Raw genomic sequence first — 21,823 nt, forward strand, 5'->3', positions numbered from 1 at the left:
CCTTCGGGAACAAAGCATGAGGGCTGATGAGCTGTGTATGTCTTGGGCACAGACATAACTGGAAGGTTAGCTTCACACATATGTGTGAAGGGTGGGCCTGGGAAGAGCAGAAGTAACAAACCTTATCCCTACTCTCAAGGAGCTTGTGATAACATACAGGAATCAGAGAAGAAGATTTTGCTGTGGAGCAAGCACCTTTCACCTTCTGTACCAACTTCAGCTTATCAGTGACTGGCTAGAATGCTGTCTCAAGAAGGATTCTGAAATTACACCAAAGATCAGTGAAAAAGAGAGCCATTATTGATAGCATCGCCTGCTGCGAGCCCAGGATGGGAGAAGGCCGTCCTGTTTCTTGAACATTTGACATCCTTACACTGGATAGTGAAGTGTTAAAAAATAATAATCATAAACTGTGAGTGTGTTGCAGATGACAGAAGTTGAAATTGAGACAGAGGGTTGGCGTAAGAACTGTCTGGGCCGAGCCCACGCGTGAGTGGGGGGGTGGCAGAGGAGCACCTTGGCCGGGGAAGGCATCCAGGCATCACAGGCGAAGGCCCAGAGTCAGAGACAGAGATGGGGCAGGGGCAGTTAAGGTGAGTCTGGCTGGAGTGGAGGGTCCCTGTGCAGGAGCAACGAGAGATTAAGTGGCCAGGTGGGGCAGGCAGAGGTGGCGAGGAACGGGGGTGGTGACCCTGCAGCTTTCCAAGGTTAACCAACAAGTTCCTTCCCTGCTCGCTGACCATCACCACAGGGACCTAGTCTAGGACTGAAGTTCTTTGAGGGCAGAGTGGCTACATCTGGATATAATCAACTTTCAGTAAGAAAAGCTCTTGAGTAAAATGTCAATTTTCTCCTATTCCTGCTAATTGGTGCTGTGTGTGGTTCTTGTCTTGTTTTTCCTGTTATATAAATACATTCTGAAAGCACAGCTGGATTCCTGTAGCCTTAGACAGTAACCTAAAAAGATGGAAAATGTCAAGGGGTGGGGACTCTTCCCATTCTTCCCTCCCATACAGCTCAACTGTGCAGGAAACAATGAGTAGAGCCCTGCTGGACCCAAGCTGTGATGACTCAGTATGACTGAGGCACACTCAGTGAGGTTTGAGAGGGTAATGGGGGGACTGCTACCACCATCATCACCATCGTGACCTGCTGCAAGCCCGGGGCTGCCACACCCTCCCTTCTCCCAAAATTTTTTATACCTTTGATTCTGGAAGCATTAAGGAAAAAAATGCATTAAAGGAGAAAGAAAGCATTAGAATACTTCTTTACTGTTCATCTCTGCTTAGGCATCTGTCCCGTGGGCACATTTAAGTTAATGATATCAAAATATTTGGTGACATCATAACCTTTTTGTGTTTTCGGAGATAGGAAGGGGCACATTTAAGTTAATGATATCAAAATATTTGCTGACATCATAACCTTTTTGTGTTTTCGGAGATAGGAAGGTAGAGTGGTTAAAAGCATGAGGTTTGAGCCAGGCTGTTTGGTTTTGAATCCTGGCTCCCCTACTCCATTGCTCTGACCGTGGACAAGGTCCTTAACTTTTCTGCACCTTGCTTTTGAAAATGAGGGCAGGAATACTACATACTTCGTAAGGTTACTGTAAAGATTGAGTGAAGGTCAGTGAAAGGACACTTCTAAAGTGCTGACATAGTGCGTGCCTGGTACGTTGTAAGTGTTAAGAAAATGATCACTATTGTTATTTAGGGTTTTCATTTGTGGAGAGAAGAGATGGTACTAATATGGTATTAGGATCAGTGCAGGCACTTAAATGACAGCCTCTAGACTCAGCTGTGCCACTGAATTGTGTAACAAACTTTCTAGACCTTAATTTTTTCATCTCTTAGAGAGTCCAGTAATACCTTATCTCCCTCACAGAGGCTTTGGGTTCGATGGGATCATGAAACGCCTTGAAAAGCAGAGAGCAGCACACAAATAAACACCAAATATTCTTGCTGCTGTTATTGTTGGAGTGCTGGTGGCAGTTAATGAAGATATGGATAAAAGTGGTCCAGTTTCAAATGTGAAAAGCATTAGGAATGATTTACTTATGGGGGCGCCTGGGTGGCACAGCGGTTAGGCGTCTGCCTTCGGCTCAGGGCGTGATCCCGGCGTTATGGGATCGAGCCCCACATCAGGCTCCTCTGCTATGAGCCTGCTTCTTCCTCTCCCACTCCCCCTGCTTGTGTTCCCTCTCTCGCTAGCTGTCTCTATCTCTGTCAAGTAAATAAATAAAATCTTTAAAAAAAAAAAAAAAAAGGAATGATTTACTTATGGCAGGCAAGCACATTTGCTTTACCTTTCTTGAAATAACATTGTAGGTTTTCTTCCTCCTAGAAACCTTGGAGAACTGATCGATCGGTTTGTGGCCGATTTCAAAGCCCAGGGGCCACCTAAACCCAACACTGACGAAGGAGGTGCTGTGCTCCCCAGTTGTGCTGACCTCTTTGTCTACTACAAGAAGTGCATGGTGCAATGCTCCCAGCTCAGTACTGGGGAGCCAATGATCGCCCTGACCACCATTTTCCAGAAGTACCTTCGAGAATATGCCTGGAAAATCCTCTCTGGCAACCTACCCAAGTGAGTGCTATTCTTCCTGATCTGAGTGGTGACAAAAGATTCTGAATATACCTAAATATGGGAATCTAAGGAAATCTCTGAAATTGTTTACCGAACTGCTAAGAGTCTCAAGGAGGGAAACACTCGTACTGAGTTCCCAAGGGTCTGAGACTATTTCCTTTCTAATGGGATGCCACAGCTGATCAAGACCGTTCGAGGAAATGCCCACACTGGCTGCCAGCACAGGTCAGATCTTAACCACAGTGGACTCCAGGGAGTCAGTTCCATTATGTATGTATTTAATTTATATAGATTCAAAAATAGGTTTTTGGCCAAAAAAAAAAGTTAAGGTGGCGGTAGCAATAACTTCTAAACAGCACGGGCAGTTTCATTCAGTGAGTATGCCCTGGGATGATGAGCACATGGGAGGTGTGAATGTTTTTCCCTCAATCTGATTACTTTCCAGAGTCTCTGTTTGTGTCTTAGTGTGTGTGTCTTGTTGAATAGAGTCTAATATTTAAAGATGGGGTAGGATTGGGGATAGGGGGTTACATAGCACAGCCCCTAATTATAGTGACTTCACTGTATTCTGGGACATTAGAATATTGCTATAGTGCTTATTAATTAAAATAAATGGCTGTTCGACTAGAGTTTAAAGATTTTTGGTTCTGGGGCACCTGGGTGGTTCAGTCAGTTAAGCGTCTGACTCTTGATCTCACCTCAGGATTTGATCTCAGGGTTGTGAGTTCAAGCCCTACACTGAGCTCTACGTTGGGTGTGGAGCCAAAGATTTTTGGTTCTACAGCAATTTCGATTATGATAGAATATGATCTAAAGTAATGCTTTGAGGGGCGCCTGGGTAGCGCAGTCGTTAAAGCGTCTGCCTTCGACTCAGGGCGTGATCCCGGCGTTCTGGGATCGAGTCCCACATTGGGCTCCTCTGGAAGCCTGCTTCTTCCTCTCCCACTCCCCTGCTGTGTTCCCTCTTTCGCTGGCTGTCTCTCTGTCACATAAATAAATAAAATCTTAAAAAAAAAAATAAATAAATAAATAAATAAATAATGCTTTGGGGGCGCCTGGGTGGCTCCGTTGTTAAGCGTCTGCCTTCGTCTCAGGGCATGATCCCAGGTCCCTGGGATCGAGCCCCGCATCGGGTTCCCTGCTCCGAGGGGAGCCTGCTTTTTCCTCTCCCACTCCCCCTGCTTGTGTTCCCTCTCTCGCTGGCTGTCTCTCTCTCTGTGTCAAATAAATAAATAAAATCTTTTTTAAAAATTAAAATAAAATAATGCTTTGGAATTTATTGTTTATAAATCATCCCCATGGCTAAATTCAATAATTCTGGAAGTAGTTGCGGTTGTTTTCACTAAAATGTGTCATATATGGGAGTTTTACATTATTTGGAGGAGAGAAAATAAAATTTTTATGCTCTAACCAGAGATTTGAAGTAACAAATATATTTCATCAATGAGAATTTCTTTGACTATAATAAAAACATTTTAAAATTTTTTAATAACTTTTATTCTGATCATCAAAATAATGTTTATTATAGTTTAGAAAGCACAGAAAATCAGAAAGACAAAAATAAAAGTCAGCTATAATCTCACCACCCAGAGAAAACAAATTTAACTTTTTAGTATATGTTTTTCTGTTCTTTATTTATATATATAATGTGTATGATTTTGTGCTTTTGTTTGTTTAACAGTATTGGGAATATACTGCCTGTAGTTTTGTACCCTGCTGGTTTCACTTAACATCCTGCCAGCATTTTCCCCAGGTATCACAGCAGGAAACAAATGGTGTACTCAGCTAGGGTATTGTTACCAAAGCAACTATTCACAGAAATAGAAATAACTATTCACGTGAAAGAAACCAACAGAGGATTCTGAAGCATCCAGATACTAGGGGGTAATTGTTACTACTTTAAAGCTCACTGAGGGGCACCTGGGTGGCTCAGTTGGTTAAGCAGCTGCCTTGGGCTTGGGTCATGATCCCAGGGTCCTGGGATTGCGTCCCCCAATGGGCTCTCTGCTCAGTGGGGAGCCTGCTTCTCCCTCTTCTTCTGTCCCTTCCCCCCCCACACTTGTGCTCTCTCTCAAATAAATAAATAAAATCTTTAAAAATAAAATAAAACTCACTTGAGAGCTGGGACTGTGGACGAAGGATTGCCACAGAAAATGGAGCACCACAGTCACCGCCAACACCACACGGAAGCAGAGGTGGCGGTTAGGACTCAGACATCTCTCTCCTCTACCTCTCCAACTTCTTGTCACATCTCCCGTTGATTGAACCTACTGGAGGCCAGAGGGCCAGGGAGCGAGAGTGATAAGTCTGTAGAGGTCAGTCTCCTGAGCCAGAGAGAAGGGAAGAGAAGAATGACGAATGGATCTGGGAGGCCAACAGAGAACATTCGGCACTCGTGAGAGTACATAGTCCTCAAAACACTTTTCGTGATGTCACGATAATCCAACATGCAGGAGAACCTCACTGAACTTCTCAAGTTCTTCTTGATCGTTCTCTTAATCGATCATTTAGGTTAGGTTCACTTTTTTTTTTTTTTTAAAGATTTTATTTATTTATTCCACAGAGATAGAGACAGCCAGCGGGAGAGGGAACACAAGCAGGGGGAGTGGGAGAGGAAGAAGCAGGCTCATAGCGGAAGAGCCTGATGTGGGGCTCAATCCCAGAACGCCGGGATCACGCCCTGAGCCGAAGGCAGATGCGTAACCGCTGTGCCACCCAGGCGCCCCAGGTTCACGGTTTTAGTATTTTAAATAACAGAAAAGCATCCTTGAACAGGAGTAGAACTACTGGGTCAAGTAACGTGAACATGTTTTTAAGCTGAGCTACTCCCCCAGGAGGGCTGTACGACCCCGTGGTCCTGACACATAGTGCAGGAGTGTCGGCATCCGCACGCCCTTGTTAAGTGCTGGAAATGAAGATCGTTTCAAATCTTTGATTACCAGTAAGACTGGGCAGCTTTAGGATTATTTTTTTAATATTTTTATTTTTCAGGTAAATGTCATAAAGAATTCTGTCTTCTTTTAAAAAAGTTAGACTCGAGAGTGGCAGTATGGGGTAGCCCGGTGATGGGTGTTAAGGAGGGCATGTGTTGTAATGAGCACTGGGTGTTATATGCAAACAATGGGTGATGGAACACTACATCAAAAACTAAAGAAGTACTGTCTGGGGACTAATATAACACAACTAAAAAAAATTTGGACTCACACAGTTGAAATAGCAGGTTTTATAACTAGTTTTACATTTTGTGAACACACGATTAGATCAGTAGGAAGGGGTGAGGCGTTCGGGGCTTTGAGCAGGAACCATGTCTTAACATTCACCTTGGTAGGGGCGCCTGGGTAGCGCAGTCGTTAAAGCGTCTGCCTTCGGCTCAGGGCGTGATCCCGGCGTTCCGGGATCGAGTCCCACATCAGGCTCCTCCGCTAGGAGCCTGCTTCTTCCTCTCCCACTCCCCCTGCTGTGTTCCCTCTCTCGCTGGCTGTCTCTCTGTCGAATAAATAAATAAAATCTTTAAAAAAAAAAAAAAAAAAAATTCACCTTGGTACCCCTCCACAAGCACAGTGTACAAATTCCCGTGCAGAATTTTCTTGACTGAAACAGGGAACAGGCTTTCGTGCTACAGGTGATCCTGAGCGAGCCCTCCAGAGCAGGAGATTCTAAAGCTAAGCAGAGAGGCCACTCAGCAGCCTTCTCTGTGAGTACCCGAGTCGTCATAGTTACTGTGACTGATGACTCGCTCACTGTTGGAGTTGTTTCTTCCTACTCCTGATGGGCAGAGAACTTAAACAGATGATAGTCAAGGTAAGGTCAGTAGGAAAAGGCTCATTGTATGTGGGTTTGTTTGGGCCACGTCCAGCCTTTCCTTCCCCCTTTTCTTTGTCTTAAGATGTGCAGTTACCAGTTCAGGAAGCAAAGGAGAAGCCCCAGCCTAACCAGTTCCTGTTCCTTTTCCTCAGAACCACGAGCAGCAGTGGAGGGCTGACCATCAGCAGCCTCCTCAAGGAAAAGGAAGGCTCGGAGGTAGCCAAGTTCACCCTAGAGGAGCTCTGCCTCGTCTGCAGCATCCTGAGCACAGCAGAGTACTGTCTGGCCACCACCCAGCAGGTGAGCTGTCCACCGCCTCCTTTTCCTGAGCCATCTGGGCCTCTTGACTCAGTAGGTAGGACTGTGGGCCGTCACAAGCCACGTACACCTGTGGGCAGACCAGTTGGTCGTAGAGGAAAACTTGCTGTCCAGCCAGAAGACGGTGCAGGCAGCCATCTTACAGAAGAGCCTTGTTAAAAGGAGACTGGAAAAGAAAGGATGAGTGATCTCCTCCCCAGAGTTGTTTCAGCTACTCAGAGGGCATGCCCTCTTGAAAGTAGGTCAGTAGCACTGTCTCCCATGTAAGAAAGGCAGTGACAAGCTGAACGATGCTAGGACCCAGCCTTTGGTGGCGATGAGTCACAGCCAGTGATTCCATTCTCAGAAGCGTTACTAGTCTAAGCAAAATCCTTTGGGCTTTTACACGTCCCCTGAAGTGTACATAGCATTCTCAGTCTGCCTAAACAAACAACCATTGTTTGGATGCTGACGTTCAGGAACTGTGAAGCAGGAAAGGGTGATGCCTCTCCTGGAGCTCCCCATTAGCAGAAGGAAGACCCAGAAGAATTTTCCATTTAGCCTTCAACGTGGGATTAGAAGTTCCTTTTCACATTTGGTCTGGAATTCACCTAAGGCCAAGAGAAGGAAAATAATTGGAGAAGGTTGTGCTCTTCCCCCCTTTTTGGGTTTATTATTTACACATGTCTGGATCGTTGGAAGGTAGTCATAAATTATGGTTCAGACAGTACAGCTTGGAGTGCCTGTGAGCCAGAGCAGAATACAAGAGGCCAAAATAAGAAGTGTTCCCCCCAAAACTTCACAGTTGAGTTTAAGCCAGCCAGAGGCAATAGCATGCTCTGTGTGGGGACGTGGTCACACTGAGTCACACAGGGAATGATCTGTAAAGGTTTGGCCTTGGAGCCAGAGACAGCAATCCCTTTAGCCCCAAGAGCTCCCAGGGCAGGACAGAAATATCGGTGAGGACCTCCAAGGCGGAGAGGTCCAGAGTTCGGTGATGAAGAAACACTGTCTATTTAACTGTTTTTTTGCATGTGTGCAGAAAAGGACGACACACACACACACACACACACACACACATATATATAATAGAGTATTTTAAAAATAAAATTAAAAGTAAATCAAGTAAATAAATAAATAATTTTTAAATTAAAAATAAAAGTTAAATAACCATGGAACCAAAGGGGGGAAAAACATAAAGATAATGATTCTTAATCCCATCACCATCACATAATCATATTAGCAATTTGGAGTATTTTCTTTCTGTCCTTTTTCATGAACAAGTTTTGTATGCTATAATCTTAACTTAATTCAGCCTCATATCCCTTTGTTGTTTTTATTAACTTCACAGCACTAGCATTTCTCCTGTTGTTATAATATCTTTATTGCCAACATTGTTAATAATTATATAATATTTCATTAAGGGATAATACCATAAATTACTTCACAGTATCCCTCATAATTGTTTATGCTATTTCTGGTTTTTGCTTCTAAAGTAATCCTACAAAGAACATCTAATATGTTTTGCATTATTTTTCTAGAACAGATTCTTAAAAGTTCTAGAACTACTAGTAGATCAAAGACCATTTTGATGACTCATGATAGATATAGCCAATTTTTCTGTTACTTAGTGAAGATTTTTTTAAGATTTTATTTATTTGTCAGAGAGACACAGAGAGAGCAAGAGAGCGAGAGCACAAGCAGGGAGAGCGGTAGGCAGAGGGAGAAGCAGGCTCCCTGCTGAAGAAGGAGGCCGATGCAGGACTCGATCCCAGGACCGTGGGATCATGACCTGAGCCAAAGGCACATGCTTAACCGACTGAGCCACCCAGGTGTCCCTAGTGAAGATTATTTTTACTGATTATAAAAGTCAGTACATTCTTAGCACCTATATTGTGATCTCTAAATACCATTTTCCCCTAAAAGAAACCAGAGATTCCTGGAGAATGAGTAATTCCAGGTCTGGGACGGGAAATGGGCAAGATGAGCCTGGAGCATCACGTCATGCAAAAAGCAAGAAAAATATCAAAGACAGTGACAGTCATTTCAGAAGGATTCAGGAGCCATAATGGGCTTATTGTACAAAAGGATGTGTCCAAGTCCTAACTCCCAATACCTGTAAATGTGACCCTATTCAGAAATAGGGTCTTTGAAGCTATAATTAAGTTAGGATCTTAAGAAGAGATTATCTTGGGGCGCCTGGGTGGCACAGCGGTTAAGCGCCTGTCTTCGGCTCAGGGCGTGATCCCGGCGTTATGGGATTGAGGCCCACATCAGGCTCCTCCGCTATGAGCCTGCTTCTTCCTCTCCCACTCCCCCTGCTTGTGTTCCCTCTCTCGCTGGCTGTCTCTATCTCTGTCGAATAAATAAATAAAATCTTTAAAAAAAAAAAAAAAGATTATCTTGCATTTAGGGTGAACCCTAAATCCAATGCCTGGCATCCTTAGAGAGGAAAGAGAGATCTAACAGACACAGGGAAGATAGAGGCAGAGATTGGAGTGATGTGTCTGTAAGCCAAGGAACACCAAAGATTGCCAGCAACCAGAAGGTAGAAGAGAGGCATGGAATAGCTTCTCCCTCAAAACTTCCAGAAGGAACCAACCCTGCCAGCTCCTTGATTTTGGACTTCTGGCCTCTGGAACTGTGCGAGAATACATTCTTTGTTTTGAGCCGCCATGTTTGTAGTAATTTGTTAGGGCAGCCGAAGAAACTAATAAAGGGGCCAACCTGAATAAGCTCTGCTGGTCAGAGGTGGGATGTGTAAACATCAGTGAGAAGTTCACTACAATGCCTTGAAAACATCAAATATGTTTAAATCCATGTGATTATGAGTTCTCTTTTTTTAGTGCACTTATCATCTTCAAAGATAATAAGGAACCACTGGTATGAATTGAATACTGGTAAATAAAGGGAAAGTTCTTACCCTTTCCTGTTGAACTTATACCTCAGGATAACGAAATCATTAACAATGGGAAATCTCTTTTTTTTTTTAAAGATTTTATTTATTTGAGAGAGAGCATAAACAGGGCAGAGGGAGAGGGACAAGCAGACTCCCCACTGAGCAGGGAGCCCAGCGTGGGGCTCAATCCCTGGACCCGGAGATCATGACCTGAGCCGAAGGCAGACACTTAACCGACTGAGCCACCCAGGGGCCCCAGGAAATATGTCTTTATAGCAGAATTTTAGCTAATAGATGAAGAACAAAAGAATTAGAATATCCTTCTTTTACACCTCCTAATGAAATAATGGATCTGGGCAGTGACCATCAATGGCTGTTGACATTACAAAAAAGAGACAACAAGCACCATGTATCTCCCAATAGAAGTACACAACACCAGGACGCCTGGGTGGCTCAATCAGTTGAGCCTCTCTGCCTTCAGCTCAGGTCAGGATCCCACGGTCCTGGGATGGAGTACCTCGTCGGGCTCCTCGCTCAGCGGGGAACCTGCTTCTCCCTCTGCCCGCTGCTCCCCCAGCTTGTGCGCGCTCTCTGACAAATAAATAAATAAAATCTTAAAAAAAAACACAATACCATCATGAAATCGTTTTCTAAAAAAGAGAGAGAGGGAGAAGAACCTGAATCTGATCAAGTTTCTACATCAGACTACAATTTACGGAAAATACAGGGAACAGAGGAACATGTTAATTAATACCTCATGGATACAATCAACAAAATCCAAACTATGGGAGAATCTGCAGAGCAAACAATCCAGTTTCCTTAGGAAAAATCGCAGGAAGAGAGCAAAAAGAAATGGAGGGAGAAACTAGAGACAAGAATCTAAGCGTGAAGAATTGAAAAATAAAAACTTAAAAAACAGGGGCGCCTGGGTGGCTCAGTCGTTAAGCGTCTGCCTTCGGCTCAGGGCGTGATCCTGGAGTTCTGGGATCGAGCCCCACGTCAGGCTCTTCCGCTGGGAGCCTGCTTCTTTCTCTCCCACTGCTCCTGCTTGTGTTCCCTCTCTCGCTGGCTGTCTGTCTCTCTGTCAAATGAATAAATAAAATCTTAAAAAAAAAAAAAACTTAAAAAACAATGCCAGTATCAACATCTGCTCATTAACTGTAACACTTTTACACCTGTTGTTGCCTTCATTCATCCAGGAGATCCTCAGGAAGCACTTACTATGGTAAGGACCAGGCGCCGTATTTGGTGTTAACTGACAGTAGTGAACAAAGTAGATAGTTTCTTACTATCAGGGAACTTAGAACTAAAGGAGGAGCTGAGATAGTAATAAGTAAGCCAAGAGGTAATTTCCGTTTTGTGGTGAGTGCTGGTTAGGGAGCTGGCTACTGAAGTAGCTGGCCGAGGAGGGCGTCTCTGAGGAGAGGTGGTATTGAAGCGGAGACCGAGGGTAGGCAAAGGAGACTGCCAGGTGAGGAGTGTGGAAGGGTTGGGAGTGGGGATGGCAAAGCAAGCAAGCTGGTTAGGAGGGGTGAGCAAGGCGTGTTTCGGGGAAAGAAAGTAGGAAGTGCGAAGCATGAAGGCCCTGAGGAGGTATGTATGAATTTGGTATGTTCCAGAACCTTAGGTTATAGCCGTAAGTGAAGCCAAGCAGGCAAGGAGGAAAGAAGACGTGAGCCAGAGAGCCAGACAGGACCCAAATTATAGTTAGAAAGTTCAGATTTTATTTTCAGTGTAACAGGAAAAGGCCACTGAGGAGTTGAAGCATTAAGCCTTCACTGTAATTTGCTTCGTCGGTCCCTTACAAACCCGTGGGTTGTTTCCAGTTTAGTCACTAACATAAATAAGACCAGAACGTCTCTGCTTTGTTCACTGAGTAGCCTGGCACAAAACATGCTTTCTTTCTTTTTTTTTAATAATATTTTTTTATTATATTATGTTAGTCACCATACAGTACATCCCTAGTTTTTGATGTAAAGTTCCATGATTCATTACTTGCGTATAACACCCAGTGCACCCTGCAATACGTGGCCTCCTTACTACCCATCACCAAACATGCTTTCTGAAAATTGTGGTTGAATTAATGAATGCTGCGAAGAATACTTGCATATCTTTGTATATCATTCTCATTCTCATTGAAGTGTATTTCTAGATGTGAAATTGCTATTTTAAAAAGTGTGTATATTTAAATTTCTGCTTTTTAAATAAATTACCTTCTGAAAGGTTACACTAATTTACACACCCCTGAGAGTACTTTTTAGTTTAAGACAAAACACTCATTATGTTTACAGTTCCTGGTCAGTTGTCTTTTTCTTTGAGGCAGCTGGGAGCATGGCCAGTGTTTCTGTCCTGGGCTGTAGGCTGATGAAGGCAGACTGTGTTTCCTTTGTTTACCGCAGTATCCCCAGCACCTTAACGGAGTGGGTGGCCTGTAGTAGCACTCAGTGAGTACTTGAACTGATTTTACTGCCACTCCCCACCGGAGGCTTCCAGCTGCTGAGCGAGCCTGCGGCTCATAGAGCAGGGAGGGTCCTGAAAACTGGGGTCTTTTTAAAATTAACGAAATGAATTTCCAGTGTGTCCTAAGAGGTGAGTACAGCCCAGTGCTAAAGGGCACAGGTTCTGGAGGAAGTCTGACTCCTGGCCCTACCACGTACTATCGCACCTCCATTTTCTCTTCTGTAAAATGAAGATAATAATAGAATCTTCCTCATGGGGTTGTAAGAATTAAATGAGTCAGTACTTGAAAAGTGCCCGGAATGATACCCGAATCATCAAACTCGGTAAATGTTAAGTATTCTTATTATGGTACTCCTTTGGAGCATTGTTACACATGTTTTTCTCTCTTATTTTTAATAGCTAGAAGAAAAACTCAAGGAGAAAGTGGATGTAAGTCTGATTGAGCGAATCAATCTGACTGGAGAAATGGATACATTCAGCACGTATGTACCTCGCACATATTTGCTTAAGGCCTGCCCTTTCCCGCTCACAAAGCAGCATGTCTCAGGCTGTCGGCTTTAGGCCATCACAGGACCTAAGAGGTTTCCGGGGCCCCCTGTTGAATCAGGATGATTCTCCAGCAGCCAGTAAGAAGCATTAGAAGCTAGTGCAGCTGCCTCCCATTTGGCCCGCTCAGATACAGTCATTTTTAGCTTTCAGGGTCTTTATTGTTGCCCTATCTAGAATAACCAAAGAGAAGAAATCCTCCCTTGACCATCCCTGCAGGAAGGTCAAATCCAAGGCCTCCTGTGTGCCACCCACCCCACCCCAAATCCACAGAGGGCCAGCCCCACCTTCAGTGTCTTAGAATGTAAAGTGTGTGTGTCGGGGGGTGGGGTTGGGGTGGCAGGTGTCTGTCCAAGAAGTTCAAACTATGAAGCCTTCTCTGATAGTTATTTCGCTGGCGTTGCCTTGAGGTATTTTTGTTGTGGTCAGTAAATGAGATTGGCGTAGGCCATACTGAGGAAAAATCAAGATTCTCTTTTTAGGTCACTTCCTCTCCTTTTCTCAACTTTTTTTTTTTTTTTCAAGTTCTGATTTAAACATTTTGAGCAAACAGGTGCTTTTGGAGTAAGAAGGGAAGAGGGATCCTGGGTGGAGTGATTAGGGAGACTAGCCATGGAATTTTGTGACCTGACTCAGTGGCGACACACCCAGATAAGACCAGGACATGCCACAAGAATGAAGAGCCAGATGCTCCTCGTTGTCGTCCATTCCCTTTTGAAATCAAACTTGAGTGTTTCTGATGAAATGATGAATCTAATCTCGATACGTGTACCTAAAAGATCGGGCGGGGGCTGTGTTAGTCATTCGTAAAGTTACTTCCCCAGAGTGGTGACCACTAATTTGTTTGGTTTGCAGTGTCATCTCTAGCAGCATCCAGCTGTTGGTTCAAGATCTGGATGCTGCCTGCGATCCTGCCCTGACCGCCATGAGCAAGGTGAGGTTTTGGGAAGTGCTTCTTCTTAGACCTCCAAGAGTGACCTCAAGTGGTTGCTGTCAGCCCTGGCCTGTGGCTCCTGTGGGTTCTTCACTCCCTCAAGTGTCAGGGCCTCCAGGAGATGAGTTTATCTTGTGCCTTAGGTCAGTTGCTTGTCCTCTGAGAACAAGACAGGGAGCCGGTGTGTTCGTTAAGTCCGCAGGAGATATCTTTGTTTAGCGTCTGACACGTGCTAAAAACCTTGATGTGGTCTCACCAGAATGGGTGTTTTTGTCAGTGCTTACAGCGGTAACTTCTCACTCTTTCTGAGTTCCATTATCAGCACAATATCATTGGATCAGGTTGTGGACCTTGGTTTCCTGAAGTCGTGGTGGCGCATCAGTCAGCCCGGGGCCCTCTGAACCCTCCTGGAGCACACGCTGCCTCGTGTTACTGTTTGGCTTTTATGTGCCTGTATCTTTTCTTCCTCAAAGAATGTAAATTCCTGAATTGCGCGGACCATACAGGCTATGGAAGACTCTCTTGTTTATTGATTAATTAAGCTGGAAATGGGCAGTTATTTATTGATTTTTTTAATCCAAATAACATGAAGCTTTCCACTCTAGAATTTCTAGAGCAGGGGTGAGCACACTACAGCCTGTAGTCCAAGTCTTACCCATTGCCTGTTTTTGTAAATAAGGTTCTATTGGAACACAGCTATGCTCATTCATGTATATATATTATCTGTGGGTGCTTTTGTGTTAACAATGGCAGACACAATTAATGAGTAAGGAACTCATGAGACTATATGGCTCAAAAAGCCTAAAATATTTACTGTCTGACCCTTTACAGAAAAAGTTTGCCAATGCCTGTTCTCGAGTTAACAGACTCTGGTAGCATTCTTACAAACTCTGGAGAAAGAGCTTCTCTGGAGCCTACTGGCCAGTAGCAGAGTACTGTAGAAAAAACACCGGCTTTGGGGTCAGACGGACTGAACTCTCCTCATTCTTCCTTTGGGGGTGTTGAGCAAATAACTTAACCTCTCTGGGCCCAAGTTAACTCATCAGTATGTGAAATGCAGCTCTCTGCCTCCCAGTGTTGTGAGGACGGAGCATGAAGAGAGCAACTGGCCTGGTGCCAATCAGTGTTGGTGCTCTTTCCCTCTTGTCAGGAGGAGTGGCCATGTCACTAGGTTGTGTAAGCACACATTTGGTCTGAATTTGGTTTTGTAGTAGATTGTAAACATTTAACGAAAATAGGATGAAAACCAAAACTTAAGCCGCAGGGTTTTATAAAGCTAAGTGGGGAGTCCTGAATAGCTGATGTCACAGAGTTTCTATTCAAAAGGTTGATCCTTCCACCGATCGGATGTGGATGTGTATTTCCAGTATTCTCAGTGTTTATGGGTAGCATATGAGCAGGCAAATTGAGGCTACCCATTTTCTTAAAGGAACGCGGCTCTGAAGATTCATTCTTCGGGCTCTGATTATCCCTTTGCTGCTGGTGAACATTCACTGTGTCCTGCATGTGATCTGCTCTAGCTGCCATCTCTCCTGAACTGCCACACACTTTAGATCGGAATGCAGCTGGTAAACGAATTTTACATTTACCAAAGGAAGAGTGGACTTTTTTTCCCCCAGTAAAATAACAGTTGTAGGGGAGTTTAACACTCCAGGTGTTGCTTATATGAAATGTCAGTTCGTTAGCGGATTTCCCTCCCACTCCCCCCACCACCACCCATTTCTCCCCCAGACCCACACCAGCAAATATTAACAGAGACCATACCTCCAGAATCTTTTGTTTATATCATAGGAAAACCACAGACTAGGGAACGCAGCAGCTGGGAGACCATTACTCTTTGTCTGAGTTTTCTGGTATTCTGCTAAAATGAAATCCATGTGATGAAAATGACCAGATATAAACAAGCCAAGTGGTCACAGATTGATTCAACATACACTCTGTTATTTGTGTCTGCGTCCTGTTTTGTGTCGTTTCTTCTAGGATTTTTTAAAACTTCTGTTTTGCGGTAATGCTTATTTTTGTCTCTGGTTCCATCATTTTTGCTGCTAGTTGGGACAGTTCAATTCCGACTCTACCCAGCACAGTGCTGGGAGCTGCGAAGCCAGGAAAGACATGGACCTTACCCCAAGGTGCTTAGATTCCAGAAAGTGTGGGGTAAGAGATGTGTGAGATGAGAGGAATGCGCAAGTAACAGCAGTATAAGGTACGGGGAAATCAGTAACATAAGAAAAGTACAAAATATGCCCTCTTTCAAAGAGGAGAGAGTCCATCTCTCTCTCCGTATCAGGTGGGGAAGCGAAGAAAGCCATGAAGGATGGTGACGTTTTGAATGAATTTGTGATTAGGAGGGCATTCCAAACAGGGTGATGATATGAGCAGAGATTTATAGTTAGGAAAGCTCAGAACTTTGTCGAAATTGCCAGTCTCGTTACCCAGCTTCGCAGTTTCACAGAGCACTTGGTACTTGCGCTTACGTAGTCAAGATTGGAAACGGGAGATTGGCTGCCCTTGATGAGTTTATATTCTGGTGGGGAGAAACCTTTGAATAATTGATGCTGTAAATAAATGGATTTTATAAATAGTGAGAAAAATGAGTGTTGGGCTTGCCCACTTGGAGTAGAACTGTTAGGTGATTCTGAGTTGACGAAAGGAGGCTTTTCTGACAAAAATGGGTTGAGCCAAGCAATGTAGTTACGTCATTCTGGGAAGAAACCCTGTTCTCACCTGAAGGTACCGCATGACCTCCTTGGGCAGCACACAGGCCTTTCATTATCTGTCCCTCTGCTGCCTCGTCAGTTCTGCCACTCCTGTGCATATGCCTATGTTCTAGCCCCTGAGCCACTTCTACTTCCCTGAATGCATTACCTTTTGGGGGGCCTCCATGCCTTTTCTCATTCTCTTCTTTCTGCCTAGAATTCTCTTCCCACTATTGTCTGCCCAGTGAGCACACCCTTTAAGATCTAGTTCAAATATCTGCCCCCCTTTTTAAACATTAAGGTATAATTTATATACCACAAAATTCACCCTTTTAAAGTATATATAATAAAAATATATATTTAGTATGTTCTCAAGACCGTGTAACCACCACCACTAATTCCAGAACATCTTCATCACACCAAAAAAAGAAACCTCCTACTCATTAGCACGCACTTCTCATTTCCCTGACAATCACTAATCTTTCTGTTTCTATGGATTTGCCTATTCTGGACAGTTCACATAAATGGGATCATGCAATATGTGGTCATTTGTGACTGGCTTTCTTCACTTAACCTAATGTTTTCAATGTTTGCCCATGCAGTAGCATGTATCAGTACTTCCTCCCTTTTTCTGGCTGAATAATATTCTGTTGTGTGGATATAACACATTTTGCTTATCCATTCATCGGTTGAGGCACATTTAGGTTGTCCACTTTTTAACTATTATAGATAATGCTATGAATATTCATGTACGAGTTTTTGTGTGGATACGTTTTCAGTTCTCACATATATACCTAGGAGTGGAACTGCTGTATCACGTGGTAGCTCTGTGCTTAACATTTTGAGGAACTGCCAAACTGTTTTCCATGAGTACCTACACCATTTTACATTCCCACTAGCAATGTACAAGGGTTCTAATTTTTCCATATCTTCACCAGTACTTTTTTAAATTACAGGCATTCTACCTCATTGTGGTATTAGTTTGTATTTGTATTTCTTTGATGACTCAGACATTGAGCATCTTTTCATGTGCTTATTCGCCATCCGTGTATCTTTGAAGAAACGTCAGTTGAAATCCTTTGCCCATTTTTAAATTGGGTTGTCTTTTTGTTGAGTTGTAAAAGTTCTTTTCTAGTCTGAGTACTAGACCCTTATCAGATATATGATTTGCAAATATGTTCTCCCTTTCTGTGGGTTGTCTTTTCACTTTCTTGATTACGTCCTTTGAAACACTAAAGTTTTTAGTTTTGTTAAAGTCCAGTTTTTATATTTTTTCTTTTGGTGCTTGTACTTTTGGTGTCATATCTAAGACACCATTGCCTAATACAGAATTATAAAGACTTACACCTGTATTTTCCTCTAAGCCTTTTATACTTTTAGCTTTTACATTTGGGCCTTCAGTCCATTTTGAGTTGAGTTAACTTTTGTATATGGTGTGAGGTAAGGATTCAACTTCGTTCCTTTGCACGTAGATATACAGCTATCCTGGTACCGTTTGTTGAAAAGACTATTCTTTAACCATTAGATGGTCTTGACACTCTTGTCAAAAATCAGTTGATAATAGATACACAGGTTTATTTTGGACTTTCAGTTATAGTCCCTTGATCTGTATGTCTGTCTTTATGCCAGTACCACACTGTTTTGATTATTGTAGCTTTGTGGCAAGCTTTAAAATCAGGAAGTTTGAATCCTCCCAAGTTTGTTCTTTTTCAAGATTGTTCTGGCTATTTTGATCTCTTACAGGGGTGCCTGAGTGGCTCGGTCGGTTAAGCCTCCAGCTCTTGATTTTGACTGAGGTCATGATCTCAGGGTTGTGAGATCGAGCCCCATGTTGGGCTCCATGATGGACATGGAGCCTGCTTAAGAGTCTCTCTCTCCGGGGCACCTGGGTGGCACAGTGGTTGGGCATCTGCCTTCGGCTCAGGGCGTGATCCCGGCATTATGGGATCGAGCCCCACATCAGGCTCCTCCGCTGTGAGCCTGCTTCTTCCTCTCCCACTCCCCCTGCTTGTGTTCCCTCTCCCGCTGGCTGTCTCTGTTGAATAAATAAATGAAATCTTTAAAAAAAAAAAAAAAAAAAAAAAAGAGTCTCTCTCTCTCCTTCTCCCTCTGTCCCTTCTACCCCCACCCCTAAAAATAATAATAATAAATTAATCTCTTGCAGTGTCACCACTTTTTTTGGTCTCACCCACAGTGTCTTTCTCCCTGAAGACACCACAGTACCTAGACTGCCTCTCTACTTTGTTATACAATTCTTTTTATTTCTGTCTTCCCTGTTAAGCTTTGAACAACTTGAGGGCTGTGTCTTACTCATTTTTGGATCTCCATGGCATACCTTAACAGTAGTATTCCCTGAATGACTTTGAAGGTAAAGAGGGTAGGAAGAAGAAAAAACTAAAGTTTGTAGACACCTGTTTGATCAAAGAATGGTGACAAAGTGAGATATAGATAACCCTACTGAACAGAGGGAGCTGGATGGAGCTGGTAGACATCCAGCATGTTTATAGGAAATGGCAGGATCATAGACTGAAATTTTTAGGTGCATACAAGTGCTGTCGAAGATATGATGCTTCTTGATAGTACTCAATAACAGGGCTCCTTTTTTTTTTTTAAGATTTTATTTATGTATTTGTCAGAGAGAGCGCACAAGCAGGGGGAGCGGCAGGCAGATGGAGAAGCAGGCTCCCGGCTGAGCAGGGAGCCTGATGCAGGGCTCAATCCCAGAACCCTCGGATCATGACCTGAGCTGAAGGCAGACACTTAACCAACTGAGCCACCCAGGCATCCCAATAACAGGGCTTCTTACTTGAACAGGTAACATCCTGGAGCTGATCGAAGGAAGGTCAGAAATAGGAAATGCCCACATCTAGCCATTAGCTCCCCAACTGTAGACAAGAGCCCTGCTGCTGGAAAAGGAGAGGAAAGCACAGAGTGGCACAGTTTGGTAGAAACTATACAGGAACAGCCTTAAACAGGCCAGGCCCATATGGAGGAAGTGAAATATGGTAAGAGTTTAACTTTCTGAAGCTCTAACTTAGAGATTACAGTTATGTTGTGGGTAAGTTATGTCAGAATTACCTTTCAGACCACTTTCTCTTCCCATATTGCATTATTTTCTTAGATGAGCTCTATGAGATGATAGTAAGTTATTCTTTATGGAGCACTTTACCAGGAATCAGCACCCCAATGCAGTATTTCATTCAGTTCTGACAATAAATTTATAAGGTACCTATATTATTTCCTTCTTCCTTTCCCGGATAAGGGAGCTGAAACTCAGAGAAGTCAAGTCACTTGTCCCAAATCTCTTAGCTAGCATGTGGGAGCGTCAGGCCGGATTCAAATTCAGGTCTGTCACCATGCAGGATTGTGCCACACCATACATACAGAGTAAGAGTCAGTCCGTTTGGCAAATGTGGAAACTGAAGCAAAATTAGCTTAAGTAATTTGCCTGCAAGTGGAAGGGCCCTAAGTTAGTGTGTGCCCGGTGTTTCTGGGTTTGTGACCCTGAGCTCCTCAGGCATTCCCAAGCACCCTTTTTGAGATTGGTCTTCAGCCTCTCTTGGTCTGACACCGTGACTTTCCTACAGGGGAGAAAAGGGGCTGAGAGCCAAGCCAAGTATTCCAGTCTGCTTTGCATATTTCTCCCTGAAAAGTAACGAACTGTCATCCTAGTGCATTTATTTTCTTTTTCATAATATGCCCAAAGCCATGTAGCCTTACAACAGTGAGGCCAGAAATAAAACCAGGTCTCCTGATTCTTGAAAAGGCAACTGCTTGGAATGCTTTAGTGGAAATAGGAAGAGTTCTGTCTTTTAAATGTAAATTCTATAAATCCTTAGCAATTAGCCATTGTAATTAGGCTTTTTAAGTAGGATTTTAAAAAAATTCTGTAGCTTCCTTAAAAAGAGACCATTAGTCCCATGGTACTCTCCTCACTATGTCCTTTTTTCCTAGGGCTACTCACATCACTAGGTTAAAAGAATCTAACTCTCTGTCCAAAATCAAACACACTTCGCTTTTTGCCCATTAATGGTAGTTTTAGGAGGGGAAAAAAAAACAGAAGAAACTGAACAAATTAAATTTCCTTGCAGTCTGGCATGTAATTTCTATTAGGTTTCAAGACTGTGAACATGTACTCATTTAGAAGCTGCGTTACTATCCCCCAAAGACGTTTTGAAATAGTTAGAACAGTCCTCAAATCTGTTCTCATTTTCCTCAGTCATTTTAAAATAGATCTATTTCAGGAGGCCCACAGAACTCCATGGTTAAGAACTCCTCAAGGGCACCTGGGTGGCTCAGTCAGTTAAGCATCTGCCTTGGGCTCAGGTCATGATCCCAGGATCCCGGGAACGAGCCCCATGTAGGCTCCCTGCTCTGTGGGGAGCCTGCTTCTCCCTCTCCCCCCTGCTTGTGCTTTTTCTCACTATTTCTCTCTCTCTCTCTTTCTCAAAGAAATAAAATCTTTAAAAAATAATAAAATCCTGAACTTTCCACTTACAGTCAAAGCAAATCTTTCTTTTTTTTATAAAAGAGATTTCTTTTTCATTATGACTAAAGTAAATCACCTTCATTATAAAAAATACAGATTTTTTAAAAGAAGAAAATTTAAATCACTCGTATTTTAATTAATAGATTTATTTCAGTCTTTTTATGCATATACTTTTAAAATATAAGTTCATACTTTATGTACTGTTTTATAACTTTTGTTCCCCATTTAGCAGGTTTTAATAGTTTTCTGTGTCATTTAATCCAGAGCTGTGGTAGTTCTAGTGATTGCATAGTGTTCCCCAATACAGAGTATTTATTGTTAAAATCGGAACAATAGTTAACATTAACCATGGAATCAGTACCTGACAGGCACTATGTTAAGAGCACTCCATCTTTCAGTAATTGTGTGGATTATAGATACCGTCATCCCAGTTTTATAGCAAGAAAACTGAGGTTTAGAGAGGTTAGGTAAAACTTAGCCAAGTCATGCACTTAGCAGGTTGGACAGACAGTATTAGAACTCTGAACCGGCAGACTCCACATTGCCTCATTTTAAGTATTCTAATGTACTCCTTCCCTTAAAATGTATGTAATCAACTCACTTTTAGTAATTATTTCCAATTATTCACATGTAAAAACAGTCTGGCAGGGCACCCGGGTGGCTCGGTCAGTTAAGCGCTGCCTTCAGCCCAGGTCATGATCCTGGTCCTGGGAACGAGCCCTATGTAGGCTCCCTGCTCAGTGGGAAGCCTGCTGCTCCCTCTCCTTCTGCCCCTCCCCCTGCTTGTACTCTCTTGCCCTCTCTCTCAAACAAAGTTAAAAACAACAACAACAACAACAGTCTGGCAACAGACAACCTCATGTGTGTATGTATGTGTGGGTGTGTATGTGTGTGTTTTCTAAACGTTCCTAATTATTAACATCAGATTAATTGCCTTAAAGAGAATTGCAGAGATCAAAAGATACGTAAAATGCTAAGCTTTTTGGTAGATATTTTCAAATTGCTTTTAAGAAAAAGTTGTACATGGGGCGCCTGGGTGGCTCAGTCGTTAAGCGTCTGCCTTTGGCTCAGGGCGTGATCCCGGCGGTCTGGGATCGAGCCCCACATCGGACTCC

At 43.3% G+C, this 21,823-nt stretch overlaps 1 protein-coding gene across 3 annotated transcripts in view; it reads left to right on the plus strand.

Moving 5' to 3' along the window:
* The window catches only part of VPS53 (VPS53 subunit of GARP complex), a 135,694-nt gene that overhangs the window by 84,088 nt on the left and 29,783 nt on the right, over positions 1-21,823 (plus strand). For all 3 annotated transcript variants that reach the window (XM_026517807.4, XM_026517811.4, XM_044390816.3), the window contains 4 exons: positions 2,341-2,583; positions 6,540-6,687; positions 12,443-12,525; positions 13,445-13,523. In XM_026517807.4, coding sequence (XP_026373592.1) covers positions 2,341-2,583; positions 6,540-6,687; positions 12,443-12,525; positions 13,445-13,523 — 553 coding nt within the window. The remainder of the gene's footprint in view (positions 1-2,340; positions 2,584-6,539; positions 6,688-12,442; positions 12,526-13,444; positions 13,524-21,823) is intronic.

The sequence above is a fragment of the Ursus arctos genome, unplaced genomic scaffold (assembly GCF_023065955.2).
Source record: "Ursus arctos isolate Adak ecotype North America unplaced genomic scaffold, UrsArc2.0 scaffold_24, whole genome shotgun sequence".
Taxonomy (NCBI): domain Eukaryota; kingdom Metazoa; phylum Chordata; class Mammalia; order Carnivora; family Ursidae; genus Ursus; species Ursus arctos.